Genomic DNA, 20,747 nt, shown 5'->3' with positions numbered 1-20,747 from the left:
CTCCCCCTCACGTGGGGCCCCTCTTTTTTGGGTTGGCCGTACACGTGGCACATGTGGCCCCTCTTTTGGGTTGGCCTTGCACGTGGATTTTTAATATCAAGGAGTTGATGAGTTTTGAACCCAAGACCTGCCATGAGGCAATTGCTATGATACCATGTCAAACAGCCAATTACTCTAAGCAACAGCAACTTTACAGTTGGGACTATTGGCAAGTAATAGATGAATGAAACAGTTGTAATGGTTTTAAATTTCGGATTCTGGTTGGGATCGAAATTGAAATCCACAAAACCCGAAATTTCAGATTTTGTCCAAATTTCGGCCGCAATTTTGGAAAAATGATTTTTTCTTTACAATTTTACTTTTAATGCAAAATTTTGCCGAAATTTCGGATTAAAATTGAAATTCAATTTTTTTTTTCCGAATTTCAGCCAAGGCCGAAACCGAAACTGAAATTTAAATCCATGGTCATAATATAAGCAACAGGACTTTAAAGTTGGGAGTATTGGCAAGTAGTAGTGTAGTACCTTTGTAACGATAGAGTTTGCACCGTCCATCTCCATGAATTAAAATAATTTTTGAAATGTTAAGTCCCAGAGACTCGCTATAATTGTTGCAGGTGCAGAAATTGGTGACAGTCAGCTCCAATTTCACTAAGTGCTGAGAACAGCTTGGGCATAATCTTACCCAGCATCAGCTTAAAACCAACTGAGTTTGACTTTTCCCCACTCTTGTCACTTTTGCAAGCATCCTTTGTGAGAGAAGCGACTAAGAAACCATTCATATATGCTTCACACGCTTTTAGAATGTAACAACCACGCCTCCGGAAATGTTGCTTCACAAGCTCTTCGAAATGCTATAATACCAATGACAAGTGCTTTTAGTTAACAATGATAAGAAATATAGTGCTAAAAATTGACTAAGGGAACCCCCTGAAATTTTCTGGTGTGACACTAGTGAAATTGATGAGAAAAAATCGAGGACCAGAAAGTCGCTACATGCAATGAAAGGAGAACCCGTGATGCAGATGTAATGACCAAAATACTCATATCAAATTAATATAAGTTCTGCCAATTTTCATTAAGCTGTTTACCAAGATTAAATCTGGGATTCAAGTAGCTTAATTTTGCATATTTCTGAGAAAGTGCATTCAATTCATTTATGTACAAGTCAGATGAGAACAGGAAGCAAGACAAGCTAGAACAAGCTTTTGTAAGGACTTTCAACACTACAAATAAAAGACCCTTATTGTTCAAAGTAAATAAGAGCCCTGCTTCAGTCCTCCCTGGCCCACAGATTAAAGGATCAATAGGACCAATGAAAAAAAAGGCAGGGTGCTCCATGTCACGCCAGGCAGGTCCTATCAATTGGTTCAATTCGCAGCCGTGGACCTGATCGTTTTTCCTCAAAATATATAAGAATGATATTCACATTATTAGAAACAAGCACGATCAACAAACATTTCCTATATAATTTACAACACACCGATCTGTTGTCTGGACAAGTAAGATAACTGAGCTGTCAGGCACTCAGGCTACCCATGTGTGTGTGTGTGTGTGTGTGTGTGTGTGTGTGTGTGTGTGTGTGTGTGTGTGTGTGTGTGTGTGAATTCCAATTAGGCTGATTCTTGCAAAATCAAATGGTACTTCAAAAACATCATGGTATTTTGAACATTTACAGAACGACAGAAGGAATCACTAGGTTTATTCTGTTTAGCGAATACACATATACAGCGAATTATGTTCATAGCAACAAGAATAATATTAGCAGCAATAACATTTGTACTAGCAGAAAACTTTGGGACAAGAAAAAACAGGAGAAAGCAGCAACAACAAAAACAAATAGAGAAAAAAAAAACCAATGTTTTTTTTACTATGCTTCTACCTTCGGAGGCCTTCGCAGAAGATACAACATTGACTTGCAATTTAGCAGGAACGTATTCTCATTGTAAGATAAAGAATTTTTTTCTCCTTCGGCTGTCCCAACCTGCTTATCATACCCGGCTTCATTGAAATATGGCTTGGAGTTGAGCACCAAGCCCTGGAGTGAAACTAGGACTTGAAGGATGCTAGAAGTTGATGGGTCCCACACTTCATTTCCTTTTCCAGTCCATGTATTTAAAAGGCTAAGGCACACCTTCCCATCCTCATATAAATTGGGGTTTAAGCGCAAGCCGCCAGAATGATAGTATGCTGACTGCAATTTTAGAGAAACTGTCAGGATACAACAAGCTTAACTTTTTCCTTGAACCTGAACATGGTTTTAAATTCAGCCGAAATACTAAAATTTCGGATTTCAGCCAGTAACGACACCGAAAATTTAAGATTTCCATCAAAATTTCGATTTCGGTTGTGGCTGAAACCGACACCGAAACTGACATTTAAAACCTTGAACCTGAAAAAGTTGGTGTTTCAATCGGTCAAACAAGTTCCTAGCTTTAGAATCCAACCAACAAATTGTTATGAGCAGTGAAAATATGGTTTTGATTAAAAAATTGAGGATCTGCCAAGAAAGCAATACCACCTTTTGCTTACCGGTGGAACTTGAGGGTACTCAGGTGGAAGGTGAAAATCAAAGAAGAAAAGGCCATCTTGGTAAGGTGTTCCATATGCTCCAACTATCACACACCTTAAGAGATCCATTCGATCCTCGTAAACTCTCACATAAATCCCATCTGTAAATGAAATTTCAAATTATAAACTTAATAATGTGAACGTTGCATAATTCAATAACTTTCAGCTCGCATTTCAAACTCTTAAATTAGAAACAGGCACATTACGTGCTGACCTGGTAAGTTCTTCTCAAGTATGTTCCATTCTTGCTGAACCTTCTTGACCCAATTCTTTCCACCTACGATAACCTGCAAATTAGGGTGGTTAATGCATGTTCATGTGCGTGTAGGGATTTTGGCAGGTCCACGACATATATCCAGCATGTCCATAAGGATATACTTATATGCAACCTATATCCAGGAGTTTCTCGGCAAGGGGAAATCTCGGGATACATTAAATTTTTTTTTTTGTTTATATCGGGAAAAAACGATAAAAATAAAATTATTTTAAAAATATACAAATATATAAATTTTAAGAAAAAAAATAAAATAAAATATTGTAAAAAATGGGGATAATATCGTGATATTTTATGATACAAATGAAAATATCACTACATTTTTAAATCTCAGGATTATTTCGGGGTTTTGTCGTTTCATCAAAATATCCGGACAAAAATGCGATATTTTGAGATATTTTGAAAATATTGGAGATATTTGTGACATAGCATGCAACTACAAATCAAGAACAGATAAGTGTATGCCTGTGCACATTCAAAGGTCCAGTCGTACAAATTGATCAGTTTGCAATGATAAAATAGAATGGCCATGATAGCTAATGGTACCTGTCCATTGCCACCAAGATAATAATGGTCCCCGGGATCCTTAGCAATATCAAAGCGTTTAAAGCTACAAGAATCACCCTCATAACATGTCCTCATGCTACAGGCATCTGATTCTTCAGGCATTAGGGTTTCTATTATTTCTAAGCTGCTCACTTCAGCAGCACTGGATAGTACAAGGCCACATGCATCCTCCACAGTTGTAGATTCTTGAGACATAAATTCATTATCGGCCGCTACTCCTGTGGAAGTCTCAAGTGTCTCCAATCCAGGTTCTTGAGCAACCTCGGAATCTGAACCCAGTGGTTCTATCTGTTGTCTTCCCCGAGGGAAAAAGCTTGAGGCCACTCTGGTAAAGAGCTCAAGGGCGGCTTGAGGAAATGAAAGGAGTCCACTTCGAACAGAATTTTCCTCTTCTGGATCAACTGAGGTGCTGTTTGCCATTTCAGAATTGTTGCCAGAGGCATTGTGCAAGTCACCATCCTGAATATCACGCACTTAATGAATTACTTGTGCAACCACTTAGGTAAATGAATGAATTAGTTAAGGAGGAATAATAAACTGAAGGGCTGCCCTTGCAAAAGCCATCTACAAGGGCACCCTCATTGGTCCATCTCGATAAAGTGCATTTATAACAGCACAGAAAAGAATAAGAATGGCATGGAAAATTCGAACTTAAATGAACAATAAATGCTCTTTGTTGAGATTGACCAGTGGGGGAGCCCTTGTAGATGGCCTTTTGCAAGGGCGCCCTTCAGTTTACCATTCCTCTTAGTTAAGATGTGAAGCCAAAAAATTATTTCAATTAGAAATCAACCTCTTCCGCGTTCTCAAGGGCATCCATTTCATTTTCATCAACTGTTTCCCAACTAGCTGCATCATCGTCACTAACTTCATTCCCACCTTCAAGTGATTCGTCATCGTCATCACGGCCCACCACATAAACTGCTTGAGGACCAACCTGAAAGCAAAAACAAAGGATGAACTAATGAGAAATGCAAGAGCTCCATCAAATAGAAATTCAAAGGCTATCTAAGTAGCTGCCACGCTATGTCACAAATATCATTCTCGGAAATTTCTCCGCAAAGGAAAATCTCGGGATATATTATTTTTTTTATTTTTTCAGGTTTTTTTTAGGAAAAAACTGATAAAAATAAAATTATTTAAAAATATATATAAATTTTAAAAAATATAAAGAGGAAATGGTTTGAGAGCAGCTGCTCAGATAAGCTTATCGGAGCATAGCTCACAAACTATGGGGGGGGGGCACATTTTTTGGGGGATCCAAAGCATTCATTTGGAAGGCCCTTCCATGGATAGGGTGTGTCCCAAAAATCAGCCCTATAGGATCATCCTAACCCTGCCATTTGCCATTTGCGGAGGGAAAAAATGTCCATGTTTCTGCCCATCTTTCCCTCCACAAATGGCAGGGTTAGGATGATCCTATAGATCTGATTTTTTGTACACACCCTATTCATGGAAGGGCCTTCCAAATGAATGCTTTGATCCCCCAAAAAATGTGGTCCCCCTATCGTTTGTGAGCTATGCTCAGATAAGCTTATTATCTGAGCAGCTGCTCACAAACCATTTCCTCAAATATAAAATACAAATATCGTAAAAATATAGGGATGATATTGTGATATTATAGGATTTATTAGTGAAAATAGCTCGTCTCCCTCTGTGAAAAAAATGGCGACCAAAAAAGCTCCCTCCCTAGCGCTTCCGCCTAGGGAGGGAGGCGGTTTCTCCGTCTCATTTCTCTCTCTCTCTCTCTCTCTTTGGAATCTCGCCCTCTCGTCTCTCCCCACTACTGCTTTTTTAGTCTCACCCTCTTTTTCTCGCCACTGCTGCTTTTTTAGTCTCACACTCTTTTTCTTGTCTCTCCCATTGTTGGCAAAAGATGAGTAGCGGAGGCCGAATCGGAAACCGTGGCAACCAGATCTGGAGCATGGCTCTTCAGTGGTGGCTAGATCTAGGGCTGTGGAGGCCGGATCTGAGGCCGTGGAGGCCGGATCTGAAGCCATGGAGGCCGTGAAGCTGAATCTGGAGCCAGGGAAAATCGTGGAGGTTGCCGGAGGCCGTGAAAGGCTATGGGTGCTGGACCTGGAGTCGTGGAAGGCCAGCTATAGGCGATGTGAGGCCGTAGAGGCCATGTATTATCATATTCGGAGGCCATGGGGGATCTAGGAGGCTGTGGATCGACGGATTTAGCAATGGGGTTGCTGGGTTTGACCATAGGAGGCTGTGGTCTTCGGAATCAAGATCGTGGGTGGCCTGAGGACGGGTGTGATGGCTAGTGGAGGCTGACTCGAGAACCGTGGAGGCCAGATCTGGAACATGGCTCTTCCGTGGTGGCTAGATCTAGGGCTGTGGAGGCAGGATCTGGGGCCGTGGAGGCTGTATTGGGAGCCGTGGAGGTCGGATATGAAGCCATGGAGGCCGTGAAGCTGGATCTGGAGCCGAGGAAAACCGTGGAGGTTGCCGGAGGCCGTGAAAGGCCGTGGGGTGTTGGACCTGGAGCTGTGGAAGGCCAGCTATAGCTTGATGACGGGTGTGGTGGCTGAGACTCTCCTGGTGGAGTTGACTTTTGTGGAGGAGACGTAGAGGATTGGAGGATGACCCACCAGATTTTAGTGGTGGTATGAGGTGGAGGCCCCCAGAGATCCGACGGCGTTGTTGGGTGGTCGGCTATCGTGCACAGTTAGGGGCGCACAATAGCTCTTGGCCTTCGAGCGCGATTTTTGAAAATCGAATTCGGTATGTGTTGGAGAAGTCTGTGTGACGTGGCAGGTCACGATCTTGACTTGGTGGGCCCCACAATATGGCATTTTTTGTTGGATTCGTTACAATTGAGGCTATTAGGTAAGGTAAGGGGCAGGATGAGGGGTAATGGGCTTTTCTTTTGGGCCAAGGAGAATGCTCTTGGGCAATTCATACGTAAATCTAGTGGGACTACTGGTCCCCATTGTAAATTTTGCTAGTATGAATATATTTGTCAATTTTCAAAAAAAATATTGTAATATTATCGTGATATTTTATAATAAAAAATGAAAATATCTTTATATTGTTAAAATATCCGGATTATTTTGGGATTTTGTCATTTTATCAAAATGACACAATAAAAACATGATATTTTCGATATTTTGAAAATACTGAAGATATTTGTGACATAAATGGAAGTGCTATTGATTTAAAAACCAAAAGTTCATTTTTCAAACCAGAATATACTCGGGTTAAGGAAAATGGTCAAAATACCACATATCGGGTAAGAAAGGCCAATACCCTCTGGTCAACGAAAATGGTCAGAATACCACAAATCGGGTAAAAACGCTAAGAATATCCTCATGTGGAGGAAAATGGTCAAAATGCCACGAATCACATAAAAAGGACAAGAATACCCTCGGATAAATTTTTTTTTTGTCAAAATACCCTAAATCGGGTAAAAAGGACTAGAATACCCTCGAGTGAAGGAAAATGGTCAAAATACCAAAAAGAAGGCAAAAAATACCAGAATACCTTCGGGTCAAGGAAAATGGTCAAAATACCACAAATAGGGTAAAAAAACACCGTTCTTCATTTGCATTAGCAGTTGGGCTCCACTTGGTGCCTCTTTTTTCTTCTTCCCTTTTGTCCGTCCTAAAATAAATCTTAGTTTTTTTTAGGTGGTTTGGTGAGTATTTTCTGCATCGTAAACCCGAATAGATTTTTCTCGGGTCAATAGCGCTGATTTCCAATGGATTCAAGACTCTGATTTGTTTCTCATTGACCTTTTAAGTGCGTGCACTTCATTGGCTTCTTTCTCTAAGTGTAATATGAACAGAACTCCCTCATACTCATAATTTTCACCCTACTGGAGTGCATAACACCCCAAAGTCTAGCTAGCCAGGCCTTTAACCTCTCTTTTGTTCCATATTTCCGATTTCATCAGACATGCCTTGTCTTTTCTCTTCTCTACTATTCCTTCAACAATCACTTATAGTTTTTTTGCTGGTTTCTACTACTCGGATAACCGTAGTAATTCTAGAGCTAATAGGTGCAACAAAACCCCGACTTATGAAAGGGATGCATTTACAACGCGGGCTTTTGCCCGTTGCTCAGAAGAATCATGATAACTCGACAGATCGCAAGGCCCTCGTGCTGGCCGCGCATCATTCAAATTTCTGCCCTATCAACTTTCGATGGCAAGATAGTGGCTACTATGGTGGTGACGGGTGACGGAGATTCAAGGTTTTAAATTTCGACCGAAATCTGAAATTTCTGGTTTCGGTCGAGAGCGAAACCGAAATGGCGTAAAGTCGAAATGTTAAAAAATTTCAAAATTTCGATCAAAATTTCGTTTTGCCCAAAATTTCAGTCGAATTTTAAGGAATATCACGAAAAAAATCTAGATTTTGTTTAATATTTAATATTATCCCAAAATTTAAGCCGAAATTACAGAAATTTCGGGGAAATTTGATACGTTATAAAATATTACGTCATCTGATTTCGTCCGAAATTTCAGTTTTGGTGAGGACCGAAACGCATCCTGAAACCGAAATTTAAAACCTTGTCGGAGAATAAGGATTTGATTCCGGAGAAAGAGTGATGGAGACATCAACAATGGGCGTGGATTCAAGGTTTACAAGCGCATACGTGGACAAGACTAACGATGGAGGCTCTAACATGGGCCTCAGACATGGGTGTCTTTTTTTATTATTTATTTTCTATTTTCGTCATTTTAATTGTAGCCTACTTTTTATGCATCAGATCTCTTCTATTTGGCGTGTTTTTTGTATTATTAGAAAGGTTTTTTCAATTACCTGTCTAATGAGCCCAAGATCACATGATTTGGATGTGATTTGAGCAAGTTATGAGTATTTTTAGAGAGAGTGGTATAGGTCTGTTACGGGATTACTATTTTAGGTAAGTTTTTAACTTTATTTAGTTTACTTTGGATTAGATGAATGGTTTAGATTAATTGCTTAGGTTTTAAGGTATCTTCTAGGGTTTCTTTTCTTATAAATATATCTTATGAAAGCAATATAAAAGACTTTTTGAATATTGAATAGAATTGATGGTTTGCTTGAAGCTAGAAATTTGAGCTTTCTTCTTCTCTTTTCTTCTTGTGGTTTGGAACCATCTTCTCTCATCTCCTCTCATCTATTCTCTTCTATTTCTTCAATCAAATCAGCATAAACAAGGTTAGCAAATCAGATTTTTTATTTTCTTTGTTCTTAAACCCTAAAACTATAAAAACCCAAAATCCATAGATCTCCCTTGTTCTTCAAGATCTTGTTTTGAGATTTTTGAGGGATTATTTTAGTGATTAAACCTCACCTAAAACTCACAAGAATCTCAACTTTCAAACATTTTTGAACCCTAATGCAAGTTCTTTCCCTTTCAAGTTCGGAAACTCTTTTTAAAGATCCATAGCCTAAACCTATCATCAAATCAGAACCTAGACCATAGAATTACCTTTCTTTTACCTACCTATACCCTTACCTAAGATTTGGACATCAGTCTCCTTCAATTTCTAGACTTGCAGAAATTACCAAAATACCCCTACAGCCTAAATCTGGACTATTTTGACCCAATTCCTACTGGATGTGAAAATCCTGCTAACCTCACCTTTGATCGTGACTTTGGTGAACCGGTCCCCCAAAAAGGTACATCCGGGGCTGCTGGACATTTTTTTTGTTTTTCTTCATTGATTATTATTAATTTCTCATTCTTTTGTTGCATCTAATTGATAGGTTTTACATTGTCTTTTAGTTCGTTTAATTGGTTGCATGCGTAGGCCTAGTTTGGAACTAATCCTTCTATTATCAATTCATCTTACAAATCTTTATTGCTTTGATTGATTTATATAAGGTTTAGTTCATGCATAATTATGATCTTTACAATTATTTATGCTATTTAGGCCTCATTATTGCTGTTGTCCACAGATTAATTAAGCATTAATTCAGCCCTAGGTTAGTTGTTAAGTGTTCTTTTAGTTTTCCGCTAAGCCCTAAACTGTCCTAAATTCTTAATCCCATTAGGATTGTAGGATTTTCCCTAAATTAGGTATTGTCTTGCATCAACTTGGTATCAGAGCACAGAGTTATTTTTTTTTTAGGAAACCTTTTTAGGGTGTTAGAGTAAAAAAAAAGAGCCCAAATTTGTGTTTAGCTTCCCTTTGCATGCCCACAAGGAGTGGTAAAGATTACCACACAATGACATCCGGTAATCATATGTCGATTGAGGAGTTGGCCCAACTTGTTAGAGACAACCGTGAAGAGATACATCTGAGTAAAATGGACCGCGAAGGTCATGGTCAGGAATTACAAGCCATTAACAGTCAAATCCAAGCCGTGCAAGTAAGGCTTGCTGCGTTAGAAAGCCTTAGGCAAATTTATCCTGAACAACCAACTGTCTAGAATAATAAGCCTAAGGAAGGGAATCAAGGATTCCAGAATCCACCACCTAATCCTGAAATTGCATTCAATCAAAATCAAGTTGGCCAGGATCGGAATAGTACAGGGGACATCTTCGAGAATGACTGGCAATTTGGTCATTATAGAATTGGGAACTGGAATGCTCGAGGTGGCCGAGGAAGATACCGAGGGGGTCATCAGGGATACAGAGCTCCCTATCACCAGCAGCATGGCAATGATTATGATGATAATCAAGAGTATGATCATGAGATAGAAGGACCCGATAATGCTGAAGATATTACTAAGAAGGTTAACATTGATGTTTCAGACTTTGACGGAAAATACAACCCTCAAGTATTTTCCGATTGGCTAGTAGCCATGGAACAATATTTTGATTGGTATAACATGTCCTAATCCCGAAGAGTAAGGTTTGCTAAACTAAAGTTGATAGGTCTAGCCCAAACCTATTGGATTGATTTTGAACATCAACTTACTAGGAGAGGTGAGGATAGCATCCGAACATGGGATGAGATGAAAGCCAAGCTCAAAGAAAAGTATTTGCCAATCACCAATAAACAACATTTGATAAGTCATATGCATAGGCTTAAACAAAACAACTTATCTGTTGGCAAATACATGAATCAATTCGATGAGGCCAAAATTCGTAGCGGGGTCCGAGAAGAACCTGAGCAAACTCTCACCAGATTCCTGGATGGACTTAAACCAGAAATCGGGAAGGAAATGAGAGCACATCTTTTGGGTGATGTTGATCAAACCTTTCAAGAGGCTTGCGAAATCGAGAAGCACCAAAGGATATTCTTCCCCAAGAAGTTTAGCAACCAAGCTGGGGGGAAGTTTTTTACAAGAAACCTCAACAATCAAATCCTAATTATCATAACTCCAATAACAACTACCAACCTCCAAAGGACTTTAAGGGTAAAGGAGTTTTGGGAGAAGGTCCTAAGAAAGGGCAGTGCTTTAAATGTAAGGGTTATGGACATTATGCACGTGATTATCCGAATCGTGTTGCATTTGTTGAGCCCCGACAAGATGAAGGAGAGGGACTATGATGATCAAGCCAATGAGGCCGGGAATGATGAGGAAAATTATGTGGCCGATGGCTATATTACCGAGGAAGGAGGAAGAAGAATTAGAAGTAGAAGAAAATTTGAACAAGGGTGGTTTGATGAGATGTATGATCACACAACCAAAGGCAGATGAGGACTGGAGAAGAAGAAGCATCTTTTACACTTTCACTGAACACCAAGGCAAGAGCTGTAGAGTTATCATTGATAGTAGAAGTTGTATGAATGCAGTTTCTCCCAGTTGAGTTAGTCGAATATCAATAGATGGGCGGAAGGCAAGGGTCCAGTCTATCAATCCATTCAAGTTCTTGGGGCCCTATTAGTCAGGCATTCCTGCATTGGTTGAGTGCCTAGTCGGGGAATCGGTTTCATCTGCTACGCTTTATGTGTCTGGTTCCGACCAATCCTGTTTGATGGGCAACAGTTATGAAAGGTGGAGATCTTGGTCTTCTAGACCGACTTTCAAGGCTTCCATCCAACCCTTTCACCATATGCCGTTCTTTCCCCACCGGCGCTTCTGGCATGTGAGCATCTAGTGAGATTCTTATGACATACAAGGCTGCTTGGGTTGATAAGTCAACCATTTCGGTTACTCAGAGATGTCGTGCGCCTCTTCAATTCTTATCATACACCAACACAATCTGGTGTGATGTAGTTGAGATGGATATTGCTCACATTTTACTAGGATGACCGTGGTTGTATGACAGAGATGTTGTGCATTACGGGAAATCCAACACATTCATTTGAGCACATAGGCAAGAAACTTTGCAGCCATGCCCACCACAACCATTCAAAGTGGCTGAAAAGAAGGACGTTGCTTCCACTAGCAAGTCCAAGAAACCCTTAGGTATTCTTAATCAAAAGGGTTTTGAAAGCGAGGGTAAAGAGTCTGGAAAGATTTACGCTCTAGTGGCAAAAGAGGATTTTGTCCTCAGAATGAGGCCATTATTGAAATTTCTCCTGAGGTGAAACCGTTAACGAGAGAATATGAGGAACTACCAGATAAACTACCTCTTATGCGATACATTCAGGATGCCATTGATCTAGTTCCTGGATCCCACCGAACTTGCTCCACTATTGCATGAACCCCAATGAACATGCTGAGGTAAAGAGGCAAGTAGATGAACTTTTGAGCAAAGGCTTGATTCGAGAAAGCCTCAATCCATGTGCGATACCCGCATTGCTTACGCTACAGAATGATGGAAGTTGGCACATGTGCGTTGATAGTCGAGCCATAAACAAGATCACTGTCAAGTATCGATTTTCAATTCCCATGCTTGATGATAGGCTTGACAATGTGGCTGGCTATGCTATCTTTTCAAAGATAGATCTAAAAAGCAAGTATCACCAAATTAGAGTTCAAGTTGGTGATAAGTGGAAGACCGCCTTTAAGACAAAGGATGGTTTATATGAATGGTTAGTTATACCTTTTGGCTTAACAAATTTCTTTACCCATTCAAAAAATAATAATGGGGGATATAGAGCACCAAGCACATTCATGAGAGTAATGACACAAGTGCTTAGACAATTCATTGGCAAGTTTTTGGTTGTTTACTTCGATGATATATTAATTTATAGTAAAACCAAAATTGCCCACTTGTCACATCTTCGACAAGTATTTGAGACACTCAAGAGAGAGAGAAACTGTACGCAAACCTGAAGAAATACACGTTCTTCAGCAATGTTATATTTCTTGGGTTTGTTGTATCATTTAAAGGGGTTGAAGTAGATCTTATTCTTGCTGTAGCTAGTGCCAGTTCTAGAGTTTCTGAGTCTGTCAAGTTCTTTGCGCAGCATATTCGAGAGTTACATGTAGAAATAAGAAGAAAGATAATAATTAACAATGAATCATATAAATCTTATGCAGATGTACAACGAAGGCTGCAAGAATTCAACGAAGGTGATATGGTAATGGTAAGAATTATGCCTGAACGTTATGGTAAACGTGTAGTTAGCAAACTACATGCTCATGGCACAGGACCTTTTAAATTAATTAACAAGATTAGTGCTAATGCCTATGTTTTATATTTACCACCTGACATGGGAATTAGTAATACTTTCAGTGTTGAAGACCTTTCACCATATCATGAACCATTTTCTGCATTTGATAAACCCAAATATGCCCAATCTCCACCCATCCCAGTACTACCTTCTTCTACCCCACCATTACCCAGATTTGAGAAAAGAAAAGAAAAGTAGTAGAAGACATCTTTTTGAAATGGTTTTTTTTTTAAATAGTAGTAGAAGGCATCTTGGATAAGAAGATTGTCTCTAATCACACTAGAGGAATTAGAAAGTTCTTAGTCAGATGGCGAGGACGACCAGATAGCGACGATTCTTGGATTATAGTTGACGAGATAAAGGAACTTGATCCAGATTTGTTAGAGCAGTACGAGAGGTTTAATTCACCGAAGGTGAATTTTTCCAAGCTGGGGAGAAATGATGGGGGACATCAACAATGGGTGTGGATTCAAGGTTTACAATCGCAGACGTGGACGAGACTAATGGTGAGACTCTAGCATGGGCCACAGACATGGGTGTCTTTTTTATTATTTATTTTCTATTTTCGTCATTTTAATTATAGCCTACTTTTTACGCATCAAATCTCATCCGTTTGGCATGTTTTTTGTATTATTAGAAAGGTTTTTCAATAACCTATCTAATGAGCCCAAGATCACATGCTTTTGATGTGATTTGAGCAAGTTATGAGTGTTTTTAAGAAGTGGTATAGGTTTGTTACGGGATTACTATTTTAGGTAAGTTTTTAACTTTATTTAGTTTATTTTGGATTAGATGAATGGTTTATATTAGTCCTTATAAATACATTTTATGAAAGCAATATAAGGGACTTTTTGAATATTGAATAGAATTGGCGTTTTACTTGAAGCCTTCTTCTCTCTTCTTCTTGTGGTTTGGAACCATTTTCTCTAATCTCCTGTCATCTATTCTCTTTTATTTCTTCAATTAAATCAGCACAAACAAGGTTAGTAAATCAGATTTTCTATTTTCTTTGTTCTTAAACCCTAAAACTAGAAAAATCGAAAATCCTTAGATCTCCTCGTTCTTCGAGACATTGTTTTGAGATTTTGAGTGATTGTTTTAGTGATTAAACCTCACATAGAACTCACAAGAATCTCAACTTTCAAACCTTTTTGAACCCTATTGCAAGTTATTTCCTTTTTTCAAGCCTAGAAACCTTTTTTAAAGATCCATGGCCTAAACCTACCATCAAATCAGAACCTAAACCCTAGAATTACCTTTCTTTTACCTACCTAAACCCTTACCTAAGATCTGGACAACAGTTTCCTTCAATTTCCAGTTTTGTAAAAATTGCCAAAATACTCCTATAGCCTAAATCTGGACTATTTTGACCCAATTCCTCTGGACATTTTTTTTGTTTTTCTTCATTGATTATTATTAATTTCTCATGCTTTTGTTACATCTAATTGATAGGTCTTACATTATCTTTTAGTTCTTTTAATTTGTTGCATGTGTAGGCCTAATTTCGGACTAATCTTTCTATTATCAATTCATCTTATGAATCTTTATCGCTTTGATTGATTTGTATAAGGTTTAATTCATGCCTAATTATGATCTTTACAATTATTTATGATGTTTAGGCCTTATTACTGCCGCTGTCCATAGATTAATTAGGCGTTAATTCAGCCCTAGGTTAGTCGTTAAGTGTTCTTTTAGTTTTCATCACAAGCACTAAACTGTCCTAAAGTCTTAATCCCATTAGGAATGTAGGATTTTCCCTAAATTAAGTATTGTCATGCATCAGAGAGCCTGAGAAACGGCAACCATATCCAAGGAAAGCACAAGTGCGCAAATTACACAATCTTGATACGGGGAGGTAGTGACAATAAATAACAATACCGGGCTCGTTAGGGTTTAGGGTTTTTGATATTTTGAAAATATCGGAGATATTTGTGACATAAATGGAATTGCCATTGATTTTAAAACCAAAAGTTCATTTTTCAAAATATCGTGTTTTTTTCACGGCATTTGATAAAATGACAAAATCCCAAAATAATCCCGAGATTTAAAAAATATAGAAATATTTTCATTTTTTATCATAAAATATCGCGATAATATCACAATAGTATCCCTATATTTTTATGATAGGTTTTTTATTAAAAAAAAAAAAAAAATATATATATATATATATATATATATATAGAGAGAGAGAGAGAGAGAGAGAGAGAGTTAAGTGAAGCTACACATACGTGTAGCTAACTTAGCTACACCGACGGCTTAAAATACAGTGGGCCCACATTATTTGGGTGATCCAAACCATTCATTTGATAGGACTTCACATTGATAGGGTGTGCCCAAAAAATCAGCTCCATTGGATGATCTCAACCCTTCAAACTGTGGAGGCAAAAATGGACAGACTCGTGAAGGTTTTAACACGTCCATTTTTGCCTCCACAAATCGTAGGGTTGGGATGATCCTATGGAGCTGATTTTTTGGGCACACCCTATCTATGTGAGGGCCCATCAAATGAATGGTTGGCATCACCCAAACAATGAGGGGCCCACTGTATTTTAAGCCGTCGGTGTAGCTAAGTTAGCTACACGTATGTGTAGCTACACTTTTCTCATATATATATATATATATATATATATATATATATATATATATATATATATATGAGGAAAGTGAAGCTACACCGCCGGCTTAAAATACAATGGGCCCACATTGTTTTGGTGATCCAAACCATTCATTTGATTGGCCCTCACATAGATAGGGTGTCCACCAAAAATCAGCTCCATAGGATCATCCCAACCCTTCAAACTGTGGAGGCAAAAATGGACAAATTTGTGAAGGTTTTTACACGTTCATTTTTGCCTCCACAAATCGTAGGGTTGGGATGATCCTATGGAGCTGATTTTTGGTGGACACCCTATCTATGTGAGGGCCAATCAAATGAATGGTTTGGATCACCAAAACAATGTGGGCCCATTGTATTTTAAGCCGGCGGTGTAGCTAAGTTAGCTACACCGGCGGTGTAGCTTCACTTTCCTCTCTCTCTCTCTCTCTCTCTCTCTCTCTCTATATATATATATATATATATATATATATATATATATATATATTTGTAAATTATTTTATTTTATCATTTTTTTCCTGATATAAACCCGGAAAAAATTTTAAAAAAATTAATATATCCCGAGATTTTCCCTTGCCGAGAAATTTCAGAGAACGATATTTGTGGCAGATTCCGTCAAACAGTATATACCTTTGAAACCATCCCATCAGCCCATGTAACTTCAATATCGCCATCTTTAAGACCAGTTATATTTCCAACCCAAGAGAGGCCTGATAGGTTAACATCATTTTGGTCCTTGGATGTATGCCCAACCTTTTTACGCCCTACATGCTTTCTGCCGCTCTTATCACCATTAGCCTGTGATGGGCCCAGCTGCTGCTCCTGTTCTTGAACAGAATTCCTGAAACTCGGGGCACTGGGAGCCATTGATACTGGCGAAAGCCTAACGACAACATCTCCAATACAATAGTCATAATCTGGATGGTCATCAAGTTCATATACACTCATCACTTCCTCATTATCAAACTCTCGTGGGTCCTCTGGCCTAGCAACGGGCTTCAACCACCTCACACCTGCGGTCCGCTCCTTTGCATTCACATTTTTCACAACCCCCACACGACTCACTTCAGAAACATCTTCGACTTCATTCGAGGCTTTCTCCACCACGTACTGTTCAGGGCAGAACTCATGGTCTCCGGGGCTATTAACTGGGATTAAAGTTTTCGCATCACGTCCAAATTCTCTCGTCCCATCTTGCCAAACCACATTAACTTTTGTCGTGGTATTTACAATGAGAAGAGCTTTTTCAAAAGTTTCACCTCTTCTCCGAGCCTTCCTGTCTCTTCTAAGCACAACTTTACGGATTTTTGTACGGTGAATAGGCCAACTTTCTTGCACGGGCTCTTTTGAGACCGACAATGAACTACTGCAAGAACCAGATTTGGGTGATGCATTAGTTTCTACATTTCCACCATTTTCATCAAAGTTAGAAATTCTATCAAGATCAATAGAACCACAGTTTATTGTAAGGTGATCTTTAAAAGATAAGTTGGGATCATGTAAGGATGTTCCCGAGCCTTCTGAGCAGCAGCTCATATCAGTATCTTTGTCTCCATTTTCAAAGCATACATTGGACGTCTGCACATGAGATTCACAACCCTTAATAGGATCCTTAGGTTTTCCACTGGATAAACCTTCAATCATAGGAGCTGAAAATGATGGTTCAGGTGATGGAAGCAGACACCAGTCACCCAGTTGCCAATTTGCGTGCACAAAGCAAGATAACAGAGTCAAATTTTTAGGTGTCTGCTCTTCGTAGGGGACACCTGTGGACTCAGAGCCGTAACCAGGGTTAGCCGAAGCTATCCAAAACACGAACACGGATCCAGCTTGAACCTTCATTACAGTACCTTCCAAACGGCTGGCTTTCCACACACCAGAAAACCACCTGGCATTCTTGAAAACTGATGAAGAGTTAGCCCTAACGCGCTGACCCGGGTGATATGGGAAATGTGCATCTTCAAGGATATTTTTGGAAACTGGCTTGAGCCGTGAAGGGTCAACCTTCATGACTTTACATATCGATCCGTCATCAAATAAGACTGTCACATTATCCAAAACATCATCAACTCTACCCAGCCAAGGACCAGAGACTACGTAATCACCTACAGTGAAATCCCTTATACGTTTTAAATGTCTGGAGGAAACATCTTTTATAACTGCTCCATCAGAGGCACGTAAATCAACTGACATGCGGACATCCACCACAACACCCAGTTGTCCTGTTGGATCTGAAACCGTCGCAACCATATCCCCATGCAAGAATCCCCTATCTACAACTGTGATTTCACTAATATTATTTGTTGTCTCAGAATGTTCAAGCCAAATTACTCGTACTTGGCCATCTAAAAGAGGGTCATTCTTGTCAGAACCACCTTCATTATCATTATTACCACTACCATTTTCAGTATCGACACCACCGCCATTATTGGCATCATTATCATTATCATCATCCTCATCGTCGTCGTCATCACTAATGCTGCTATCAGAATCTGAGTCACCGGCAACCTCCGTAACGACCCCAACCAGGCCATCATACTTTTGGCATCTCACGACATCTTGTCTGTAAACATATATCTCATTAGGCAGATCTACTGTAAACTCCCGTGGCTTGATTGGTTCCTCACTTTCAGATCTTTCCATGGGCAAGAAAGCATCGCCATTTGTAGCACATTCAATTGAATTCACCATGTTCACTTTCACAGGTTTATTAGGCTCGGAAATGTTGCCATTAGCAACACTATACTCATTCTTCATCTGAAAATACAAAACAAAAAAAAAAGATTATCAAAGAAGTTCAATATGCATGCAAAAATCAGATAATCAACAAATAAACCAGCTCGTGTTTTAGATGATGTCCTTGAATTAATATAGTACTCAAAATATCAACCTTAAGGCAGAAGGTTAAGATTCCAACTATAGAAGCAAAGATGAGTGTTGGTTTTACAATAGGTAAGAACGAAGTTTGAAACCCTGACCTCATGGTTATAAACTTAAGATAATTGCCACTGCAACAAAGGCTTAACTTCTACAGGACATGAATTCGCCAGTTCACTCATGAAGAATTTTATCAGAGCAGAATGTGATAGAAGCAGTAGCCAGTAGGTATATACACTCAATGATATAAAAGAGGCCAAAGTGGCATGAGTAAGTGACTCCTTTTTTTTTAATTGATTGACTCCTTTTGAAATGATATTTTTTAATGGTGAAGAATTTTATTAAGAAGGGGAAAAGCGCCTGGGACCAAGGTGGTCAATACAGGAGAAAACTGAACTAAAAAACATGTACATGGAAAAATTAAGGCACGAGAGAAGTCCAGGAGGAAGGAAATCAAACAGCCAAGTGGGCTCTCTCAACCCCTGCTCCAGCCAATCCACCAGCATCGCTATTGGCCGATCTCCTGACACGCTGGATAGTAATCTCGTGGCCTTTCAACCGATCCGGATTTCTTCTATGGCATTTGTAAACCTCCAAGATTGCGGATTCCTATGGCCCATCCCTCTAATCATACTGGAAATCTCCTTCCACAATCAAACGTACTAATTCTCCATTTTCTGTGAGCCTAATACCATGTAAAATAGCCATCACCTCGGCCTCATCGGAATCCCTAATTCTGATTGGGCCAAAGAAAGCCACTTTGTTTAACCATGGTTGTCCCCAAGGATACCTCCAGATGGGCCCGGGCGGTTACATAAACTCGATCAGTCAAAGTTGAGTTTCACCATGCCCAAGTCCGGCGGAGTCCCACTTAAGAGCAGGAACATCGATCCTCTCTATACTCATACACACCTCCCTCCAAAATTGGATCAAGGCAAAGCTAGAAACATCCCTAAACCACAATAGACCTTGTGCCCATATGCAAGTCAAATATATCACCTCGTATACATGGAGTGAGGCCCTTTGGAGACACTTTTGAAGATCAGGTTGTTTCTTTCTTTCCAAATTGCACATTGTAGCTAGAAAAACCAATCTCTATAGAATTCCTCCTTTTTGGCCAAGAGATGACTATCCAACTCTGAAGAAGATCGATGAGCCGGGCTGGGAAAACCCATGCCATGCCGAACCGGTGAAGAACATGATTCCAAACCTCTCTGGTTATTTTGTAGTGAATGAAGAGTTGTCTACAGTTTCCCCCGCCTCTAAACATAAGGCGTAGTGATCCATAATCAGCATATTTTAATTGCTTAACTAATCAGCCGTCATGATCTTATCCAAAGCAGATATTCAACCAAAGGCACACACTCTAGGCAGAGTTGGATTTCTCCACACTCTACTCACTCAATTAGACGATGCAAGGAGATGATAGTAAAAGAATTTCACATTAAACACCCCAATAGAGTTTCAAAACCAGACCCTTTTGTCGCTTCCATCCCTCAAAACGAAGGAGACCTCAAACTAATCTACGGATGATCTGAAAACAACTTTAGGGAATCCATTTATCAGAATAGAAAACCACGCTGACGATATAAATCTAGAGATCCATCCTCGCCACCTGCAATCAAAGCTCATTCGCCCCAAAAGGTAATCCGAAGTCGAACACCTCCAACCCGCCCGTTTGTAGGCTTTTTCCATATCCAATCTGTAAATTGTCTTTCTGCTGGGTCTTGGAGAAATAATCTACCACCTCATTTGCGATCGATACTCCATCAAGGATTTGTTGCTCTCTAAAAAATGTTGATCAGTTATGTGATGTAACAGATGGTAACACCTTTATCCCACCCGTCGGAACTTTAGCCATCACTTTATAAACGCAGCCCACCAAGTTGGTTGGTCCAAAGTTCGTTATCCGTTAGACCCCTTCAATTTTAGGTATCAAGGCTATGAAAGTCACTCCCATTCATGGGGACCATTCTTGGGCCCATATTCTAATTTTTATGTGTGTTTTAGGTGTTTTTAAATCCTTTAAGTTATAGGAGGGGTATCACAGCCTTTTTCCCATCAAAATCACTTAGGGGCTGTTTGGATACGCGGATTTTAGAATCTTCAATCTTGGATTTCCTCAAAATCCTAGAGGGGAGACGAGAGAAGGAGGAGACCGTCCATCGTAATCTGATTTCTCACCCTTCTTTCCGTCGAGCGAGAGAGTAGGAGATCGTCCCGTGTTTCCAGGTTTTAGAAATCTTAGGATGGGGGAGAGATTTCTACAACCTGGTTTTCTTACTTAAAATCCAGGATAATGGATTGTAAAATCCAGAATTTTACACTGCTTTCAAATGAAAACCTGGATTCTAAAATCCACATATCCAAACAGGCCCATATGTTTTT

General features: G+C 39.5%; 1 protein-coding gene across 2 annotated transcripts in view; it reads right to left on the bottom strand.

Annotated features, from left to right (window-relative positions):
- UBC23 (ubiquitin-conjugating enzyme 23) overlaps positions 1–20,747 on the bottom strand; it is a 35,477-nt gene that overhangs the window by 552 nt on the left and 14,178 nt on the right. The window contains exons 2-8 of one of the 2 annotated variants that reach the window (XM_077363437.1): positions 16,113–18,239; positions 4,205–4,348; positions 3,391–3,870; positions 2,785–2,857; positions 2,532–2,671; positions 1,882–2,193; positions 525–853 (exon numbers count right to left, since the gene is read on the bottom strand). In XM_077363437.1, coding sequence (XP_077219552.1) covers positions 602–853; positions 1,882–2,193; positions 2,532–2,671; positions 2,785–2,857; positions 3,391–3,870; positions 4,205–4,348; positions 16,113–18,239 — 3,528 coding nt within the window. In that variant the 3' untranslated portion in view covers positions 525–601. Of the gene's footprint in view, positions 1–524; positions 854–1,881; positions 2,194–2,520; positions 2,672–2,784; positions 2,858–3,390; positions 3,871–4,204; positions 4,349–16,112; positions 18,240–20,747 lie in introns of those variants that run through there. The other variant, XM_077363439.1, reaches the window with a different exon arrangement.

This window comes from Tasmannia lanceolata, unplaced genomic scaffold (genome assembly GCF_043159265.1).
Source record: "Tasmannia lanceolata isolate RefF3 unplaced genomic scaffold, GAP_Taslan_0.1 ptg000020l, whole genome shotgun sequence".
Taxonomy (NCBI): Eukaryota; Viridiplantae; Streptophyta; class Magnoliopsida; order Canellales; family Winteraceae; genus Tasmannia; species Tasmannia lanceolata.
The sequence above is the reverse complement of the archived record's forward strand: the minus strand, read 5'-3'. Positions and strand labels throughout refer to the sequence as shown.